Source organism: Xyrauchen texanus, chromosome 1, assembly GCF_025860055.1.
Source record: "Xyrauchen texanus isolate HMW12.3.18 chromosome 1, RBS_HiC_50CHRs, whole genome shotgun sequence".
NCBI classification, from domain to species: Eukaryota; Metazoa; Chordata; class Actinopteri; order Cypriniformes; family Catostomidae; genus Xyrauchen; species Xyrauchen texanus.
In genome coordinates, this window is record NC_068276.1 from 9959185 (window position 1) to 9979918 (window position 20734).

General features: G+C 40.0%; 1 protein-coding gene across 2 annotated transcripts in view; it reads left to right on the forward strand.

The window, feature by feature from the left end:
* cers3a (ceramide synthase 3a) overlaps positions 1-18246 on the forward strand; it is a 47219-nt gene extending 28973 nt beyond the window's left edge. For both annotated transcript variants that reach the window (XM_052130035.1, XM_052130121.1), the window contains exons 5-11: positions 1990-2047; positions 10351-10401; positions 10933-11025; positions 11904-12032; positions 12457-12563; positions 12670-12823; positions 17433-18246. In XM_052130035.1, the coding sequence (XP_051985995.1) occupies positions 1990-2047; positions 10351-10401; positions 10933-11025; positions 11904-12032; positions 12457-12563; positions 12670-12823; positions 17433-17561 (721 nt within the window). In that variant the 3' untranslated portion in view covers positions 17562-18246. The remainder of the gene's footprint in view (positions 1-1989; positions 2048-10350; positions 10402-10932; positions 11026-11903; positions 12033-12456; positions 12564-12669; positions 12824-17432) is intronic.
* The last annotated feature ends 2488 nt before the right edge of the window (positions 18247-20734 follow it).

A 20734-nucleotide genomic window follows, 5' to 3' on the forward strand; every position in this document is an offset into this window, starting at 1 on the left:
GTGATCGGTACTCCTTTCAGAGCACAGATTATTTCCCTATCGGCTCTGCCAGCATCCGATAGCGAACGCGACTCAAATCTCCTTTGCCCAGTCAAAGCACTGAGATTGTATACTGCACGCTCCGCCTCTTTCAGACGCGCTGAGCAGCTTTTCGTTTCGTTCGGAGGGTGCACCAAGGGTCTCGCCACCTTGAAACAGACACTGTCTAGATGGATAGTGGACGCTATTGCTGCCACGTACGCGTCGAAAGACCTGCCATGCCCGTTAGCATTAGGGCTCACTCCACCAGAGGCATGGCTCACTCCACCAGAGGCATGGGCTCACTCCACCAGAGGCATGGCCTCCTCGTGGGCATGGTCCAGCGGGATTTCCATTCAGGACATATGTGTGGCAGCGGGCTGGGCTTCCCCCTCCACCTTTGTCAGATTTTACAATCTGGAAGTGCCCGCTCTGCAGGCAAAACTACTAGCGGTTTAATACGCTACAGCTCCCCTGGTGAGCTGCACTAATGGGACACATTTCACACAGACCAGCACCACCGCTCTGTTTTTCCCTTCCCACTATGTGCTTATGTATCACATACACACTGACCCGCACTCTTGCCGGCCAAATATTATTTCCCCACTCACAAGGGCTCCCCCGGGTTCCCCCACCCCCCTGGGGCTCATGCAGTGGATGCTTGGCGCGCACGGCGTTGACAATGGGTTCCCGTAGCGTAAGCTAGCTTACGCAATACGAGAGAACCTCTCGTAAGAGAACGTCTCGGTTACCTACGTAACCTCGGTTCTCTCTAGATGAGGGAACGAGTATTGCGTAGCTGGCCGTGCTCGCGCCACGAGCGATTTTCGCTTCATTCAATGAAAACCAGGGTTCCAGCCTATGAACTGCGCTTATATGCACCCTAGCCACGCCCATTCTGGCGGGCTTTGGGACAGTGAGCGCTGGCGCCTCTCATTGGGCGCGAGTTCACGCAAGTTCGTCTATAGGCTGCAGCAGTTGCCGCAGAGCAACCAATGAGCTCGCTAGCTAGCCCGCTCAAGGTCTGCAGTTGCTGCACTGCGTTGACACATGATACAAAATTAAGGATAATTTTTTGGCTTCAATATCTCAGAAAAGATGAATCTTTCCCGTAGCGTAAGCTAGCTTACGCAATACTCGTTCCCTCATCTAGAGAGAACCGAGGTTACATAGGTAACTGAGACGTTATGCTTAATAACACCCTTTACCCATGGTCACAGTAATGTACGCCTCTCGTGGTTTGAAGCCCTTTCATGTTGATACAAGCCTCTGATTTATGTCAGGGTCCAAATCACCCTGTCAGGTTTATTTTTCAAAAACGACCAACTTACTGTATATTATTCCTTATGTATCTGTGTGAGACAAAGACAGAATATGATAGGAAATATGATTATGTGAATTATGTTCTGCTTCAGTGAAGCTCAATACAGAAGCAGATCAAAACCGAACAAGCTTTCAGGTTTTTGCTCACCAAACCTATCATATGCGTTAAGAAGACTTGAAATATGACCCATAAGTCGCATGCTCTACTTTAATGATACTTTTGCATCCTTTTTGAAACTTGAAAGTGGAATCATCATCCACTGTCATTGCAAAAGATGGCTGGGAAATTGTAAAAAAATTTCATCATCAGAATGGATATTCTTCTAAACTTTAGTGCTCCACAGAAAAAAGAAAGTCAAATGGATTTAGAACAACATTAAGGAGAATAAATTATGACAGAATTAAAATTCGGGTAATCGGTTCCTATAATATGGCTGATAGTGTCTCTTTGCAGGGCAGTAGTATCAGGTGGTTGGATTGTACCCACTGTTCGAGATGTAGTTTTCATAATGCACTGCCTAGTCAAGGTCTAATACTCAAGTGGTTGTTGGTTCTAATATGGTTGCTATGTGCTCTTTCTAAAACAGTGTTGATTAGTTGTTATTTTTTAATTTTAATAAATTTTCCACTCCATTTGATTTTCTCTAGTTGGCGACTGGTGTTCTATCTAGGGACGTTCATTGGTGGCATTATAGTCCTATATGATGTAAGTATATTTTCATTCACTTTTGATTGTTTTCCTTTAATATTTATATGTTAAAGGAACAGTTTACCCTGAAATTATAATTCTCTCACCATTTACTCACCCTTATATCGTTTTAAACTCATATGACTTACTTTCTTCCTCAGAACAGAAACAAAGATATATGGATGGAGGTACAGTATGATGTGAATATATCCATACAATGCAAATATTTTGGATCAAAACCTTCAAGCTCCAAATAGGACATATAGGCATCATAAAGGTAATCTATAATGCTCAAGTTGTTTAATCCTTGTGTTCTGAAGCAATTTACACTTTCAAGCTTGATTACACCTCCTAGCGCTTGAGGCATGTGCAGATCATGATCACTAAGGAGACTGTAAATGGCTAGATTTATTGTGAAAAAGGAGTTACACTTTGTCCTATTCACACCCATAATTGATCAGATTTCTATTTGCTGCCTTTATGTTCTATTTGGAGCTTCAGAGTTTGGATCCCAATGACTTGCATTTCACAGATATATTCACGTCATACCACCTTTGGTTTTGTTCCGCAGAAGAAAGTTATATGAGTAAATACATTTAAAACAGAATAAGGGTGAGTAAATGATTAGAGAATTATCATTTGTGGGTGAACTATTCCTTCAATGTACATGCTTTTGCATGTTGCACAACATTTAAAACTTGCATTGTGCCTTTGACTACAGCTGGACACTAAGGTATTGTGAATCTAGAAGACTGATCTCATGAAAATGACAAGACTGTGGGAACATTTTTGCAAAATTAAATTATGTGGGTTCATTACATTTATCGCAGCAGTTTCATGGTGAAATGCCCACTGTGTGGCGCTAAAAGTGTGTTAATTACTTTCTTAAATAGATTAGGTTTTTAAAGTTAATGTTCTATTGAGTTTTAAGTAAACAAATCTTTCCTCCTTAACTTAAATCTTAAACCCTAACCAAACAAATAGTGCCAAAAAAAAGCAAATGCGATATGACAGAGCATTGACTTAAAACCTCATCTGTTTTTCAAGTTTTGAATAAATAAATGCAACATCCCTACCCTAAACCCTACAACTAAACCTAAATGATAGTGTCATTATAGCAAATGTGAGTTGGAAAACAGAATTGCTGAAGCAACCATGTTATTTTGAAACTTTCTGCTCTCATCTTGAACATGCTTTGTTGGACTCATTCCTTGGTCTTTGTGCTGTAAGTCCACTCTACCATGCAACCTAATTACTTTGGACTAAGCTTGTTAATTTAATTGTTAGTAGTTATGTAACGCAAACGTTAAAATGTATTGCTTTTTAAATCATGCGCTATAGTAAAACTGCTTTGATGTAGAGTGCATTGTGTGAGGAACAGAGTAAAAAATAAGGATGGAATTCACTAAGAATGAATTGCACCAGGTAAAATTAAAGCTTGGATGAATTGCACCTTTTATTTGCATGCACTGTGTGCGCTGGTTTAGCACCTGATTCACTAAAAGAATTATGCAGATCAGGCAACCGTGCAAACACGCCCACAATATCACTGCTGAACACAGTTTGTACATGCAATTCCCATCTTGCGGGCTGATTCTTCGCACTACTTATATATACATATATACCCTGGCAGCCAAAAGTTTGGAATAATGTACAGATTTTGCTCTTATGGAAAGAAATTGGTACTTTTATTCACCAAAGTGGCATTCAACTGATCACAGGACATTATTAATGTGAAAAATGACTATTACAATTTAAAAACAATGTTCAGAGCTTCTTAAACTACTTCAAAGTGTTCTCATAAAAAAATCCTCAACATGCAGCAATGACAGCTTTCTTGGCATTCTAGCTGTCAGTTTGTCCAGATACTCAAGGGACATTTCACCCCACACTTCCTGTAGCACTTGCCATAGATGTGGCTGTCTTGTCAGGCACTTCTCACACATCTTACAGTCTAACTGATCCCACAAAAGCTTTTCCAATGATCTGTTGTCCAATGTCTGTTTCTTTGCCCACTGTAACCTTTTCTTTTTGTTTTTCTGTATCAAAAGTGTCTTTTTCTTTGCAATTCTTCCCATAAGGCCTGCACCCCTGAGTCTTCTCTTTACTCCTGTACATGAAACTGGTGTTGAGTGCATAGAATTCAAGGAAACTGTCAGCTGAGGACACGTGAGGCATCTATTTCTCAAACTAGAGACCAGGGGTGGACTGGAAGAGAAATCGGCCCGGAATTTTACATAGCAACTGGTCCAAAGTTGTTGAGCAGTGTGGGGTGGGGTTATGGATGGAATCGCTGTCCTTTTCTGCATATCGCTGCCCCCTTCGGCATATCGAAGCACTGTTTTGTGGCCCGTTCTGCATAACGGTATGCCAGATTACCAATCAAGCCCTGCTAGAGACTCTGATGTACTTATCCTCTTGTTTAGTTGTATCTGGGCCTTCCACACCTCTTTCTGTTGCCTTGTTAGTACCAGTTGTCGTTTGTCTTTGAAGACTTTAGTGTACACCTTTGTATGAACTCTTCATTTGTTTTTGGCAATTTTAAGAATTATATACCCTTCATTCCAATACAATGATTGACTGATGAGTTTCTAGAGAAAGCTGTTTCTTTTTTTTTTTTGCCATTTTTTTTTTTTTTTTACCTACTATTGACCTTAAGACATGCCAGTCTATTGCATAATGTGGCAACTCCAAAACAAACTCAAAGGCAATGTTCAGCTTCATTTAATAAACCAGCTATTTGTTTTGTTTTTTTCAGCTGTGTTTGATAAAATGACAAATTATTTTCTAGTACCAAATTAGCAATTTAGCATGATTACTAAAGGAAAAGGTGTTGGAGTGATGGCTACTGGAAATGGGGGCTGTCTAGATTTGATTAAAAAATAATAATAATTTCAAATAGAGATGGTACTGTTTTTTTACATCAGTAATGTCCTGACTATACTTTGTGATCAGTTGAATGCCACTTTGGTGAATTAGAGTACCAATTTCCTTCTGAAACAGCAAAATCTGTACATAATCCCAAACTTTTGGCCACCAGTGTATATACATAAATACATACAGTTAAACGGTCTAAAATCTCTGGAACGTTCAGTTGCAACGTACCAAGTCAAAAAGTAAAACTGAATGTTGATTCTACACTACTTCCTGCTCAGCTTCTGTTCGGACGCTTTTGCTTACTGCTCCGTGCTTTGCTCTATCGCTTTTATATTTTCATATTTTATCTCCTTTTATCAACTAATTTTAACTTAAACAAATCAGCACAGTGCTCAAAAGCTTGGACTACTACAAAAAAAAAAAGCAGAATTCTTTTATCCGACCAGCCTCCCACTGAAAGTTTTCATTCCAGGGAAGGGAAAACACAACTGCCTACATTCAAAAGGATAAGAGAAAATGCCTCTTCTGGAATCTACTTGCTGCACTAACTGCCACAGACTTTTACAAAGGATTGCAGTTCTTGAAACAAAGTTATTTACAGGACCACCAAACCAGACGGAACACACAACAGAGCTTCGTCATGGACGACCTCAGCATACAGCCGGTGAGTCCCATGAATCTAGTGCTCCTCGACAGGCCTTACTGAGTGTAGAGAAACAAGCCGATTGACTTACAAATCGATGGCAAAAACAGGGAGCGAGACCAAAAGGCACTCGAGACATCAGATTGTCACGAGCATCTCATATTGCCGCAGTAGCATCCTCTACCCCAGATACGGCTCTGACAAGGATTGCAAACACTGGTTTCCTACCACCGCCTATACATCTTGAGAACAGATTTGAAGTATTAATGAATGAGGAATCCCCAAACGTGATGAATGTGACTGAACACAGACTGAATCAGCCAGTAGCTAACACTGATGTGAACTGGCGCTCAAGGTCGAGCAGACAGCGGCATTCAGCACAGAGCGCAGCCGGGCCCAGGACTCTGATAGTGGGTGACTCCATAATCAGAAACATTAGCAGCAGGGATACAACTACATGCTGCCTTCCACAAGCAACAACCTCGGATGTAAACAGGGAAATTCAGAACATTCTGATGAAACATAAGACTGCAAATCGACTTATCATTCATGTGGGGAAGAATGATATTCATAAAGAGCAGTCAGAACTCCTTAAAAAGGATTTCAATGAACTTTTTGAAACACTTAAAAGACTGAAAGTCCAAACATTCATCAGTGGACCACTTCCAGCAAGAGGAACAAACAGGTTTTCACGGTTACTTGGGCTTAATACATGGCTGCAAAAAACCTGCAATATAAAAGGAGTTAACTTCATTGACAACTTCAATCTTTTCTGGAGTCAGAGGCAACTGTTTCGACAGGATGGCCACCACCCAAACAAACTTGGTTCAAGAGTGCTAAAGGACAATATCTACTTCTCCCTCAATCATCCTTCTGCAGTGTGTGCCAATCCACTCAATCTGAATGGCACACACACACCTGGACACAGTATGAATGACCACAGGACTTCACTTCAGCACCTGAATGGACATGCAGTTGACAAATCACACAAGGACAATGATAACACCACTCAGCCACAACAATTTCTGCTCATGGACACAATCTCATCTGAGCCCTGCCCACAAAGTTCACCACAGACAGACTGTGACATATTAGAACTGCTCCAAGATTCAGCACCCAAGGACGAATTTCTGGAAAACATCCAGGGAAACCAGGACAGCATATTACAGCCCCTCTCACCAGACACGTTATCCCTCTCTCCAGCATCTCCACATCTGTGTTTCTCAGAGAAAATGGAAGAACTGGTGTATGCTGGAACCAAACTATCCCACTCTTTTGCTGCAAGCCCCCAGATATCAAGCAAAAAACGTCAGGCCCCTCAAGCACCTGCGGGCCCAGCTCGCCCTCCCCCTCCTCCTGTGAGAGCTCTTCGACCTCTGCCACAACGCCAGGGCTCACACCCTCCTCCATCTGCTCGAAGTGAACCAAAAACAACTGATACCAGCTCTCAGTGATATGTGTTGGGTCCCCGCTATGATAACAGTAACTTTCTCAAATATTTACAAAACAAGCGGGAACCCAGTGTGCCTGTATCTTTCTCTATTGCTGTTCGATTACATCATAGAAAGTCTAAGGCCTTCAAAAGCCGTACAGCAAACCCATCTAATCTGGTGCCTATTACACGCCAAACTAAGATTGCTGTGGGGACAAAAACTGTTAAGTTAGCACTTTTAAACATCCGCTCACTTAAAAATATATCACTTCTAGTCAATGACTTAATAAGCACATACAACCTGGATTTTATGTTTCTAAATGAAACTTGGCTAGAAGACAGCTGTAGTGCAACAGTCCTTAATGAAACATCCCCTCCTAACTTTACTTTTTTGAGTGTCTGCAGAGAAGGTAGGAGAGGTGGGCGTTTAGCTGCTCTCTTTAAAGATGTCTATCAATGTAAGCAAATATCATTTGGGAATTACTCGTCTTTCGAATATCTGGGTAGTGTGTTAAAAGGTGCTCCACGCATTTTACTTATCATTATTTACAGGCCTCCAAAATACTCTCCAGCCTTCGCTGAGGACTTTACAGAACTGTTATCAACAATTACCTCAGAGTTTGACTGTTTTGCCATTGCTGGAGACTTTAACATTCACATAGATAATGCAGAAACCAATATGACAAAAGAAATCATAACTGTTTTAAAAACTTTTGATCTGACTCAGCATGTTCTTGGACCCACACACAATCATGGACACACTCTAGATTTACTTATCAGTAAGGGTCTAAACATTTCATCAATTGTTATTAAGGATGTAGCACTGTCTGATCATTTCTGTATTTTCTTTGATATATTGATCTCTCCTGCCATTGAAACTAGATCTGTGTCTGTCAAGAAGAGATGCTTAAATGAGAACACTAGTGTACTATTTATGAAGGCTATATCTTTAACACCAAGTATATCTGCTGACTCTGTTGATTTTCTCCTTGATTCTTTTAACTCGAAAGTTAAAAGTGTAATTGATGATATTGCTCCTGTGAAAGTCAGGAAGAAGAGTGGCAGACAAAAAGCACCTTGGAGAAACTCAACAGCAGTGCAAAATATGAAAAGACAATGCAGAAAAGCAGAGCGCATGTGGCGGAAGACAAAACTTGTAGTCCATTATAACATCTACAAAGACAGCATCCATGCTTTTAATATGGAACTAGGCAAAGCTAGACAGACTTTCTTCTCGAATATTATAAACAACAACACACGCAGTCTTTTTGCGACTGTAGAGAGACTGACAAACCCCCCAAGCCAGATTCCCAGTGAAATGCTCTCAGACAGCAAGTGCAGTGAGTTTGCTTCTTTCTTCTCTGAAAAAATCAATAATATCAGAAAGGTGATCAGCACATCCTTGAGTTGTGCTGGGGTCAGACAAATCAAACCACAACCTGAGAAAGTAGTTACTATGTCTGATTTCAAAGAAATTGATGGCAAAATTTTGGAAGAAACCGTACAGCACCTTAAAACATCAACCTGCGCCCTTGATGCACTTCCCACATCTTTTTTCAAAAGTGTGTTCAACTGTTTAGAAGCAGATCTCCTAGAAGTGATTAACTCTTCACTTCTCTCTGGGAGTTTTCCAAACTCCCTGAAAACTGCAGTTGTCAAGCCCCTCTTGAAAAAGAGCAATCTGGATAAGACCATATTAAGCAACTATAGACCGATTTCAAATCTTCCTTTCATAGGCAAGATCATTGAAAAAGTTGTCTTCAATCAGCTGAACAAATTCTTGAACTCAAATGGATACTTTGACAATTTTCAATCTGGTTTCCGATCGCATCACAGCACAGAGACAGCTCATAAAGATAATAAACGATATTCGCTTAAATACTGATACAGGCAAATTATCAGTACTGGTACTACTCGACCTCAGTGCTGCATTTGACACTGTCGATCACAACATAATTCTTGACAGGCTGGAAAACTGGGTGGGGCTTTCTGGGATGGTCCTAAAATGGTTCAGGTCATACTTAGAAGGAGAGGTTATTATGTGAGTATAGGAGACCATAAGTCTGAGTGGACGTCCATGACATGCGGAGTCCCTCAAGGCTCAATTCTTGCGCCACTCCTGTTCAACCTGTATATGCTCCCAATGAGCCAAATAATGAGAAAGAACCAAATTGCTTACCACAGCTATGCAGACGACACACAGATCTACTTAGCCCTATCACCTAACGATTACAGCCCCATTGACTCCCTGTGCCAATGCATTGATGAATTAAACAGTTGGATGTGCCAAAACTTTCTTCAGTTAAACAAAGACAAAACTGAAGTCATTGTGTTTGGAAACAAAGATGACGTTCTCAAGGAGAATGCTAGGGGTCAAACAACTAAAAATCAAGTCAGGAATCTTGGTGTGTCTCTAGAGTCAGACCTTAGTTTCAGTAGTCATGTCAAAGCAATAACTAAATCAGCATACTATCATCTGAAAAATATTGCAAGAATTAGATGCTTTGTTTCCAGTCAAGACCTAGAGAAACTTGTGCATGCTTTCATCACCAGCAGGGTGGATTATTGTAATGGACTCCTCACTGGCATTCCCAAAAAGACCATAAGACAGTTGCAGCTCATACAGAACGCTGCTGCCAGGATTCTGAGCAGAACCAGAAAATATGAACATATCACACCAGTCCTCAGGTCTTTACACTGGCTCCCAGTTACATTTAGGATTGATTTTAAAGTATTATTACTGGTATATAAATCACTCAATGGGCTAGGACCTCAATATATTGCAGATATGCTCACCGAATATAAACCCAACAGATCACTCAGATCATTAGGATCACATCAGCTAGAAATACCAAGGGTTCACTCTAAGCAAGGAGAGTCTGCTTTTAGCTATTATGCCAGCCGCAGCTGGAACCAGCTTCCAGAAGAGATCAGATGTGCTCCTATAATAGTCACATTCAAATCCAGACTCAAAACACATCTGTTTAGCTGTGCATTTACTGAATGAGCACTGTGCCACTGTGTGTCCGACTGTTTGTACTGTATTTTATTTTATTCTAAACTGTTTCAATTATTCTTATTTTTTTATTCTTATTTTAATCTCTTCTATGTAAAGCACTTTGAATTACCATTGTGTATGAAATGTGCTATATAAATAAACTTGCCTTGCCTTGTTGCAATACAGAACATTTTTCTTCCATTGTTTAGAGACTCTGTTGGGGCCTCTTTTGAGCGATGTATTTGAGTGCTTGAGTGCTAGCTCTGGTCTCAGTTTTGTTTAGATGCGAAAATGAAGTTAATAAAGTTTACATGGACTTCATTATCGGATGAAATGTATTTTTAGTGATTGATCTCTTTTCTCCTTCACAGAAACCATGGTTTTATAATTTGCGAGAAGTGTGGAATGGATATCCCAGACAGGTGTGTTCCCAAACTTTACTACTTTCATTAGATTGTATTTGTGTTGCGTATCCAAGGAACATTTTATTGTTCTTATCACCTGGACTAATAGAAACAGACAAGACATTATTAACTTTGACCCCGGCCCCGATAAGGTTTCACGCAATGCTCAAACTTACAGCACAGCTAATAAATAAAGCTGCTGATAAGGCACACACTAGTTCCAAATCAAACATCACCATATTTAGAAGAAAGACATACTTTTTTTGCCAGACTGAAAGACTGTGTCTGGAACAGCTCAAGGTTGTTAACTGAGTTCCTGTTCATAATCAAAAGAACAGTGAAGTCATCCAGACTGGCACTGAAAATGCTGAATTTCCTAGAATAATCACCCCAACCAAGTACAGTCTTCGAACTCATCCATCAAAACCCAGCAAATTGTACAAAAGTTATAACTCAGGGCAATCAAAGTCTTTTACTTTTTATGTCATTAATGGTGGTCATCTCTTGTTGTGCAAATTCCTGAGAGTCTGTTGTTTTGTTTTTCTGCAGTCCTTGCTAGAGTCTCAGTATTGGTATTATATTGTAGAGATGAGCTTCTATTTGTCACTAGTGCTCAGGATCACCTTTGATGTCAAACGAAAGGTTAGTATTCTGCTGATTTACGCTAATGCCACAATAGCATTATAATCAGGGACAAAAATGGTTCAAGGAAATCGGAAACTGAAAAATTATCAATTTTTAATCAAGGTAAAAAGTATAATACATTTCTCAATTGTTTTTTGAGTCTTCACTGAATTATTTGGATTAATGTAGATTTGATGCTGCCAGGTTTTGACTTAGAAGCAGATCTGTAATTTAAGGAAATTGTTAAAATAAAATAACTGAACACTTATTAAATAATTAAAATAATATAATTTGGTCCGTATTAAAATTACGTTTAATCCAAACGTGCCTGTGCAGTGTGTGAGTAGGCAGGAGAGACAGATTTAGACTATTATACTACTATATATACTTATATATTTATTCAAAAGACATTATTTTATATAATGTACGCTACTGAATACTAAACTTGCTATGATTTCTATGCCGAGAATTCCCCCAAGTGGGGAACAATTAAGTGCTTTTTTCTGTTTATTTTAGGTGAGAAAAGTCCCTTATTTTGACCTTGTTTCTTTTGCCAGATCTGGCAACACTGCAACTGGTATATCACCCACCCTTCACACAGAGTACTGTCATTTTAAAAAGAATGTTAATGATCATTCTTTAATTTCATTCTAACTGTTTACCAATTGGAAAGGAGGTTGTGGAATACTAGAACTGGAATGAAAGCAACTGTTTCTGCTCAGAATGAACCAAAATGAAAAACATTTCATTTTTAGTCCCTGATTATAATAAAAATTCAATCTTAGAAATTTTGGTAGAGAATATTTGGTTTTCTTTTGATATCTACATTTTTACAGTCATACAATCAATAGCAGTGGAGAATAATTAAAACATTTTTCTTAAATGTTTTACTTCAGGACTTCAGAGAGCAGATTATCCACCATTGGGCCACACTGACCCTCTTAGGTTTCTCGTGGTGTGGGAATTACATTCGGGTCGGTACCCTGGTCATGCTAATTCATGATGCATCTGACATCCTTTTGGAGGTAAATCACATGTTAAGTCTTATTTTATTTAATTTTATTGTTTTATTTTATTTTTCAGTCAGATTCACACACACAACTGTGTCACATACATGTGCACTCATAGGCGGAAATTGCGGGGGGAAATCCCCCCCATATGAGGGTTGTCCCCCCCTAAAATATCATTAAAATATGTGTATTGTAAATAATATAATGATATATTCTTAAAATAATTGTTTAAGAAATAAAATAATATGGTGCAACAAAAAACCCTTTGTGTCCCCTTCAAAAATTGCTCTTGAGAATTGTTATGTTTATTGTCCCCCCCAAAATTTTGATGAAATTTTCACCCCTGTGTGCACTATGTATCCACCGTTTTTATGTTCTCATTTAAAGACCCAATTAAATCAAAAATGTTTTTCAAAAGTGTTATGTTATTTCCACGCAGGCCGCCAAGCTCTTCAACTATGCCAAGTGGTTAAGAACATGCAATGGCATCTTTGTGATATTTGCTGCAGTCTTCATATTGACGAGACTCATAATCTTTCCATTTTGGTGAGATGTTGAGGATTATGTGTGTGAAAAGTTTAGTTTACATAACATATGAGTAATAATTTGTTTATTGTTTATAAAAAGGACCAGCTGTTTGTCTCTTTTCCAGGATTATTCACTGTACATGGGTCTATCCACCCGACTATTACCCTCCATTCTTTGGATATTACTTTTTTAACTTAATGCTCGTCATCCTGTTGATGCTCCACATGTTCTGGGCATTTCTGATTCTACGGATGGTGAAGATGTTTCTCTTCGGAAGTGTAAGTTATACATATATTAACATTTCCTAAAGTTAACGTGAAATCAATATGGATCCTGTTAACTTTTTTCCTGGTCCCTGGTCTTACAGAGCATCTTTCATTGGTGCACGTTATTCCAAATAAAAAAAATTATTGTATAGTCTTTCACCATAATGTAATGTTAATGTGGTTTTAGTCAACTGTAGGAAATTAAGCTTTTCTAAAATCTTTCTAAAGGTTAATGCAGTAATGTAATGCCAGATTGTAATAAAGGTTATATGGCAATTAATAATAATAGATTTGAAAAAGAAGTGTAACCATTGGGTTATGTTGATATACAATCGATTCCTGATAGAAAAAAAATCCTGTCTATACATTTTGTATAATACTAAGAAATATGTTGCAGATGTAAAATAGGTTGCAAACGTTGTTTCATGTTTACTTTAGTCCAGGGTGAAAAAAGACATTAACCCAGGATTAATTGTGTGAAAAGTGTTCTGCACCTGGAACCATTAGTGAAAATGAATCCAGGTGCAGAGATTCTAATACATCATAAATCTTCTCAATAGACAGGTCTGATATAGTATGTTTTTTAACAAAGTCCATCCATCCATCCATCTTCAACCGCTTATCCGAAGTCGGGTCGCGGGGGCAGCTGCTCCAGCAGGGGGCCCCAAACTTCCCTATCCCGAGCCACATTAACCAACTCTGACTGGGGGACCCCGAGGCGTTCCCAGGCCAGTGTGGAGATGTAATCTCTCCACCTAGTCCTTGGTCTTCCCCGAGGCCTCCTCCCAGCTGGACGTGCCTGAAACACCTCCCTAGGGAGGCGGCCAGGGGGCATCCTTACCAGATGCCCAAACCACCTCAACTGACTCCTTTCAACGCAAAGGAGCAGCGGCTCTACTCCGAGCTCCTCACGGATGACTGAGCTCCTCACCCTATCTCTAAGGGAGAAGCCCGCCACCCTTCTGAGGAAGCCCATTTCGGCCACTTGTACTCGCGACCTAGTTCTTTCGGTCATGACCTGACCTTCATGACCATAGGTGAGGGTAGGAACAAAAATTGACCGGTAGATCGAGAGCTTTGCCTTTCGGCTCAGCTCTCTTTTCGTGACAACGGTGCGATAGAGCGAGTGCAATACCGCCCCCGCTGCCCCGATTCTCCGGCCAACCTCCCGCTCCATTGTCCCCTCACTCGAGAACAAGACCCCGAGGTACTTGAACTCCTTCACTTGGGGCAAAACTTCATTCCCTACCTGGAGTACGCACTCCATCGGTTTCCTGCTGAGAACCATGGCCTCAGATTTAGATGTGCTAATCCTCATCCCAGCTGCTTCACACTCGACTGCCAAGCGATCCAGTGAGAGCTGAAGGTCACGGACCGATGATGACATGAAGACAACATCATCTGCAAAAAGCAGCGATGAGATCCCCAGCCCACCGAACCGCACGCCTTCCCCACCCCGACTACACCTCGATGTCCTGTCCATGAATATCACAAACAGGATTGGTGACAAAGCGCAGCCTTGGCGGAGACCAACCCCCACATGGAATGAACTCGACTTCGTGCCGAGGACCCGGACACAGCTCTCGCTTTGGACGTACAGGGATTGGATCAGCCCTAAGAAGGGACCCCCCAACCCGTACTCCCGCAGCACCTCCCACAGTCTCTCCCGGGGGACCCGGTCATACGCCTTCTCCAGATCCACAAAACACATGTAGACCGGATGGGCATACTCCCAGGCCCCCTCCAGGATCCTTGCAAGAGTAAAGATCTGGTCCGTCGTTCCACGGCCAGGACGAAAACCGCATTGTTCCTCTAAGCCGAGGTTCGACAATCGGCCAAACCTTCCTCTCCTTTACCAGGGAGGCTGAGATGATAAAATGCGACTGTATGATAAAATCTTTTTAAATGCCAATGCTTCCACATAGAGTTTGGAGCATACAGCAATTTCCAACTTCATACAGGGGGTATCACACTTTTTAACAAAGTATAAAACTTATTTCCAAGTTGCATATATGAAGTTGGAAATTGCTGTATGCTCCAAACTCTATGTGGAAGCATTGGCATTTAAAAAGATTTTATCATACAGTCGCAGAGTTCAAGTCACTTACCAGGAAACTTTTGTTTTTTGTCTGCGCACAACAATAAGAACTCTTACTTTATCCTACCCAAGTGTGCAAGTGTACTAAGGCCACCAGGAGTATGTGCTTTTTTGAATATGCATGGTTTGAGTTGGTTCTAAATTTGATCCTAAATTTGGAAAGAATTTAATTGCAAACTTATTGATGAATTATATCTGTGTGAAAATGTTGGTACAAATATGTACTAATGCAACTTTAATAAATGAAACCCATTGGCATTGTGGCGTATTTAGCAGCAGGTAGAGTTATGACGTCGTTTTTATTTGTTGTCATGGCTTATTGCCTATTACAATTATTATTGCTTCATCACTGACTTTACCAGTTTAGTTAACTGTCTCACAATACTGGTTATACCAGTAAATGGATGATATGCCCAATTAACACATTTGTCTTCACAATGTCTGTGTTCATTAAAGTACGGAGTGGGTGGTAATGGAGTCTAAGATTACCATACATAGTAAAACACTGATGAGAGATTAAATCTATATAACTGATCCACTTATTTGCTGATGTTTAATGTAACCTGTAGGGGAAAAAATACTTTCTTTTATTTTTTGTTTCTTTTATTGATGATTTCCATGACCATTGCATTTATTTTATCTCCTTTCAGTTTGACTGTGTTTGTAGTTGACGAATGAGTCATATTCCCTACTCAGAGGAAGAAATTCCTGCATTTTGGTGTTATGACATGTATTGTCTTGTGATTTAATGCTGTTTTTCCTGCACCGCTATTCATGTGTGCTACTGAATCTGCAGAGCCACAACATAAAATGCTGTAAAGGCATATATATACTGTATATTTTAGCTGAGCTGTGAGCTTGTGAATTGTATGTAATGAGAGATAAATAATGGACACTGCAAAAAACTGTGTTCTGTGTAATACTGTCAACAGGAATGCATATTTGAATTACCCTACTCCCTAACCATCAGTGGAGAAAATGTTAATTTTAGAGCACAACATTGTTTATTTGAATGTGATTACTTTCTGGTTTCCATGGGACTAGAAATCATGTCTGAGAGATTGGTTGTGCAACCCACTATAAGTAGCCCCAAAGGGAAAGGTGATCACATTTGAATTGAGACAAAAATGTCAGATGGGGGATGGTTCTTGTCAGTAATTTGGCAGAATGTAGTCGATTTCAGTGTACATGAACATTCGGAAGCAACATGAGAATTTTCTATGTGATTATGTTGGCCATATACAGAAACCTAAATATCACTAAGTGCTTTTCCACCATCAGGCTGAACAGTTCTAAGCATGGTGATTAGGGATGTGACCGAAGCCGAATGCCTTATTCGGAAAGGCACAAATAATGACTTTAAAATAAAAAATGGATTCATGACTGATGGTATGACTGATTATCCCAAAAGCACAAGGATAAAGCAACATTTTAAATAAACATATCCAAAAATACAATGAATTTATGAATCTGTGCAGTAAATATTTCTAAAGTTTAAACCTTATGAATGAAAATGCGTACGGTATGATTTCAGATCGGATTTGCGGTCTTAACTCTGTTTGCGGTCTCTGTTAATTGTGCACGTCTGGAGCTTGTCAAGTGTAATATTAATTAAGATAAGATATCATATACATGTTCCACTTCTTGAAATGTCTATGTTAATGTATCACATGATTCACAAGTGATTTTCATGTTTTTTTAATAAGTGATTTAACTTCGGAGCTCGTCTTTCCGTCTCATAAAGTTGACCACATTTATATTCACATCCGCGATTAAGGTAATTTTCTGGTTAAGACTTTATTCCGAAAAAAGTTAAAATGCTCCTTAAAGATCATAGTCCTCCTAATTCAAAATGAAGAAACTGAAACTCCAGTTTCTTTTCTTCTTCTTCTTCTTCTTCTTCTTCTTCTTCTTCTTCTTCTTCTTCTTCATTAAACTATGCTACATTTAAAAATGTTAAGTGTTTTTGAACTCTGGTAAGAAGTTATATAAATGTAACATTTTTATTATTATTATTTAACTAAACAATGGTGTCCTATCGTAAAAAATTCCTTATAGACTTACTGGACTTTCACCTGTTGTAGGCTGTATAGATTTTATTTTAATGTTTGAATTTGTATTTATTATTCATTGCGAAATGTGTGCTTGACATTTCACATGCTCTTGCCTGTGCGTCTGTCAGCACTTTCTAATCTTTATTTTGCAGCTTCACAATGGAAAATAGACACAATGATCGATGAGCCTAGATCAGTACAGAATGGCAATATATAGGCACCATATAGGCACTTTTCGATACCTATATGCTAGCAACCGTTTAGCCTAGTGGTGAAAAAGTGCCTATAGAGACTTGGGGTTGAACTCTTTTGACTTGGACTAATAAGCACCCTCCCAGAACATTTAGAACACATAATCAAGCACATAGCTAGCACCAATTTGTTCAGAAAATTTTTAAGCTGTTGTGTTGACAAAACAAGATTTTTATTTAACTACCACCCTCTCTCTTTCCCACAATGCACCTGACAGTTAAAAAAAGACGAGCGAAGCGACAATGAAGAAGAGGAGGAGGAAGAAACCAGTGTGATAGAGGACACTGATGGACATACGAAAGTGACCAATGGCTGTGGAGGAGGAGGAGGGTCTAATCATCACTGACGATGCCAGAGACCTGTGAAAAACAAACTGCATCCTTTAATAACACAAAAAAAAATCTTGCTTTTTTCCACCTGGCTTCTTTAGAGACGTTGTTTGCTGCTTTTCGGCAGCCAAACCTTTTTTCTGTTTCAACTTAAAACAGTGTTCATAATATGGCACAGGACCACCTGGATAATTATGAAATAACAGAGTGGAAAAATCAATTGAAGAGCTTGCTCCTATTAACACTTAAAAGATTCCTTGTTGTTTCTGAAGCTCAGCACTCACATAACACTGGCAGCGTTTGCCATCTGGCATGTTACATCAAGGCTTCATCATTGCAGGCCGTCTATCTTGCTGCCGTGTTTTACAACATCATCTTTGCTGTCCAGAGGAGCCTCTATCAAGAACTTATGAGATGAAATGTTGATGCAAGAGATAGACTTAATGTACATCCTCTTCATTGGGTTGCACTGTTGTTTAAATTGGTGTTGATTGTTCATCTGATGAAACATAAAAAAAAAACATTTTTCAAAACACTTTCAGTTGGCAAAAAATCTAGAAAACATTAGTTGTGAAAATTAGATGTGATCTTGGACCTTTATACAGCTTTATACAGTACATGCCACTAAAGAGAATGTAAGTCTATCCTTCACAGTCTCTGTTTTATTTGCAATAAACACCAACATGGTGCTACTCTGAATAAGATCTATAAGCTTTAAGGCCCGGATAGTCTTTGTTTTTCTGTGTTCTAAATCAGATCACACCCTGTTGACCACGGTGTCTTTCAAAGTATACTCTTTTGACAGCAAGCAAATACGAACGCATTCGACATATGCACATTACAGCTGCTTTGTGATACACTCTTAGGACATTGAATTGCAGGTGCATGCGCCAATGTTGGAAACTGATGAGGACTGTCTGTGTCTAGAAAATTGGTCCCCAATTTTCATCCCCAACAGTCATCCGAAGTATACTTTGGCCTTAAGTAGCATCACTGCAATGAACCACGATTTGCTACTTGCTTCATACAGGTGGTATTGGGGAAGAGACACTCTCAGTCCAGAGAGCATTTGTTATTTTTTTACAAAAATCTGTGTAGTCATCAATATTTAAAAATATATATATTTAAAAAATGATAGTGTTTTTTATCAACATTTGGGAGTACACTAGGATTTAGATGACCTCAAAGCAAACACACAAGGACTAAAACACAACATTTTGGTTTCATGGGGTCTTTAACCTCTTGAACACTTGAGCTAGGGTCTAATGGTGGAGAGCAGCAATCATACTTTTTCACACAGTCTACACTAGACACATCTGCTGTCACAGCCTGGCTCAATGGGGCATTCACGCTAACAGCAGTTTTATTGTTGCCGTTCACCGATGGGCTGCATTTCTGGTTGCAGTGGCTGTTCTTACTGATGGTCACTGTGAGGGACTGCACAGTCAAGGAATAAGGGCCGTAACAAACTGTTTCCCAAAATAATCTTTTAATTAATCAGACCAAAATAATTCAAATAGAAACAAAAAAACAAAGTCCAGATAACCCAAATCCAGGCAAATAAAAGAGGTCAACAGAACAAAATTAAACTCCAATAACAGAATATGAGAGAACTGAACTGACCTCTTGAATAAAACAACTGGGACACATTTATACAAACGGACTAGTCCACATGAACACACAAGGGGAAACCAAAAACACAAACTTCAAATACAAATAACAAAATTCATAACCAGGCCAGTTAAAGAATCAGAATAAAATGAAAAACATATCTTGAAGAAATAAACAAATATCAATTAAGAAAACCAACAAATTAGAAACGAAAATCCACAACACATCCACCCCATTTCCCCACAGTCAATCTGCTTGTTGGTAGCGGCAAGTGGAACTAAAGCAGCGGTCGAAGTGCCATGCCGGTCCTTAAAACACTCGGACCAGGAACGCGGAAACTCCACCACTATTCACAGCCAACAGCTCCAGCCATCCACTCCTCAGCACCACAGCGGTAACTTAAACTCAGAAAATGCAATATTAATAAAAGTATAAACCGTACACCATAAACTAGAATGTGTGCACTCCAACTAGTCAATGATGCACTAGAACTTAAATAACTAAATATAATTACCATAATACCTGCGATATGAATACAGGCCCTTAAGAGAATGAACATAAGCTCAAAAATGTGCCGGATAAATTAGAGCCAGCATGTACATGTGTATGTGCGCGTGTGTGTGGTATGTATGTGTGCATGTGTAACATTACCGCTCATTGATGTGTGGCTGCCTCGTGGGCCATCACATACTCCCCCCCTTCACACATGTCACTGGCACAGCGGGAAAGATAGTCTGCCGTTAGGTTCTCTTTGCCAGGGACATGTTGGATGGAGAAGCGAAAGGGCTGCATGGCCAGGTACCAACGGGTTATTTGACTGTTGGTATCTTTCATTTTTTGGAGCCACTGCAGAGCCTTGTGGTCGGTTTCCAGAACAAATTCCCTTCCCAAGAGGTAATATTTCAGGGAGTCCAACGCCCACTTCACAGCGAGACATTCCTTTTCCACAATGGAATAACGGACTTCTCTGGGAAAGAGTTTGCGACTGAGGAAAGCAATGGGATGTCGGGCATCAGGAGGACCCTGCAACAATACTGCTCCTAGGCCTCTATCAGAAGCGTCTGTCTGAAGAATAAAAGGTTGGTTAAAATCAGCATTATGCAATAAAGGGTTCCTGCTCAAGGCAGTTCGAAGGTCTTTGAATGCCGCTTCTGCTTCTTTCAGTCCAGCGAACCTGATTCGGACACTTTGAACCCACCATATCGGTCAACACTGCAGCTCTACTAGAAAAGTTGGGGATAAATTTGTTGTAAAATCCAGCCATGCCCAGGAATGATCGCAGTTCCTTTCGTGTCCGTGGCTGAGGGCACGCTTCAATGGCCCGGACCTTTCCCACCTGCGGCCTGATCACTCCACCACCAATTACAAATCCCAGATACTCAGTCTCAGTCTTTGCAATGGCACACTTTTGTGGGTTAACCGTCAAACCAGCTCTCTGGAGACGTTGCAGAACCAGCTGGATGTGTTTCAGATGTTGCTCCCACGTGTTGCTGTAAATCACAATGTCATCCAGATAAGCAGCGGTAAAGGTTAATCCTCGTAATACTTGGTCCATGAGTCTTTGAAAACTGGCGGGTGC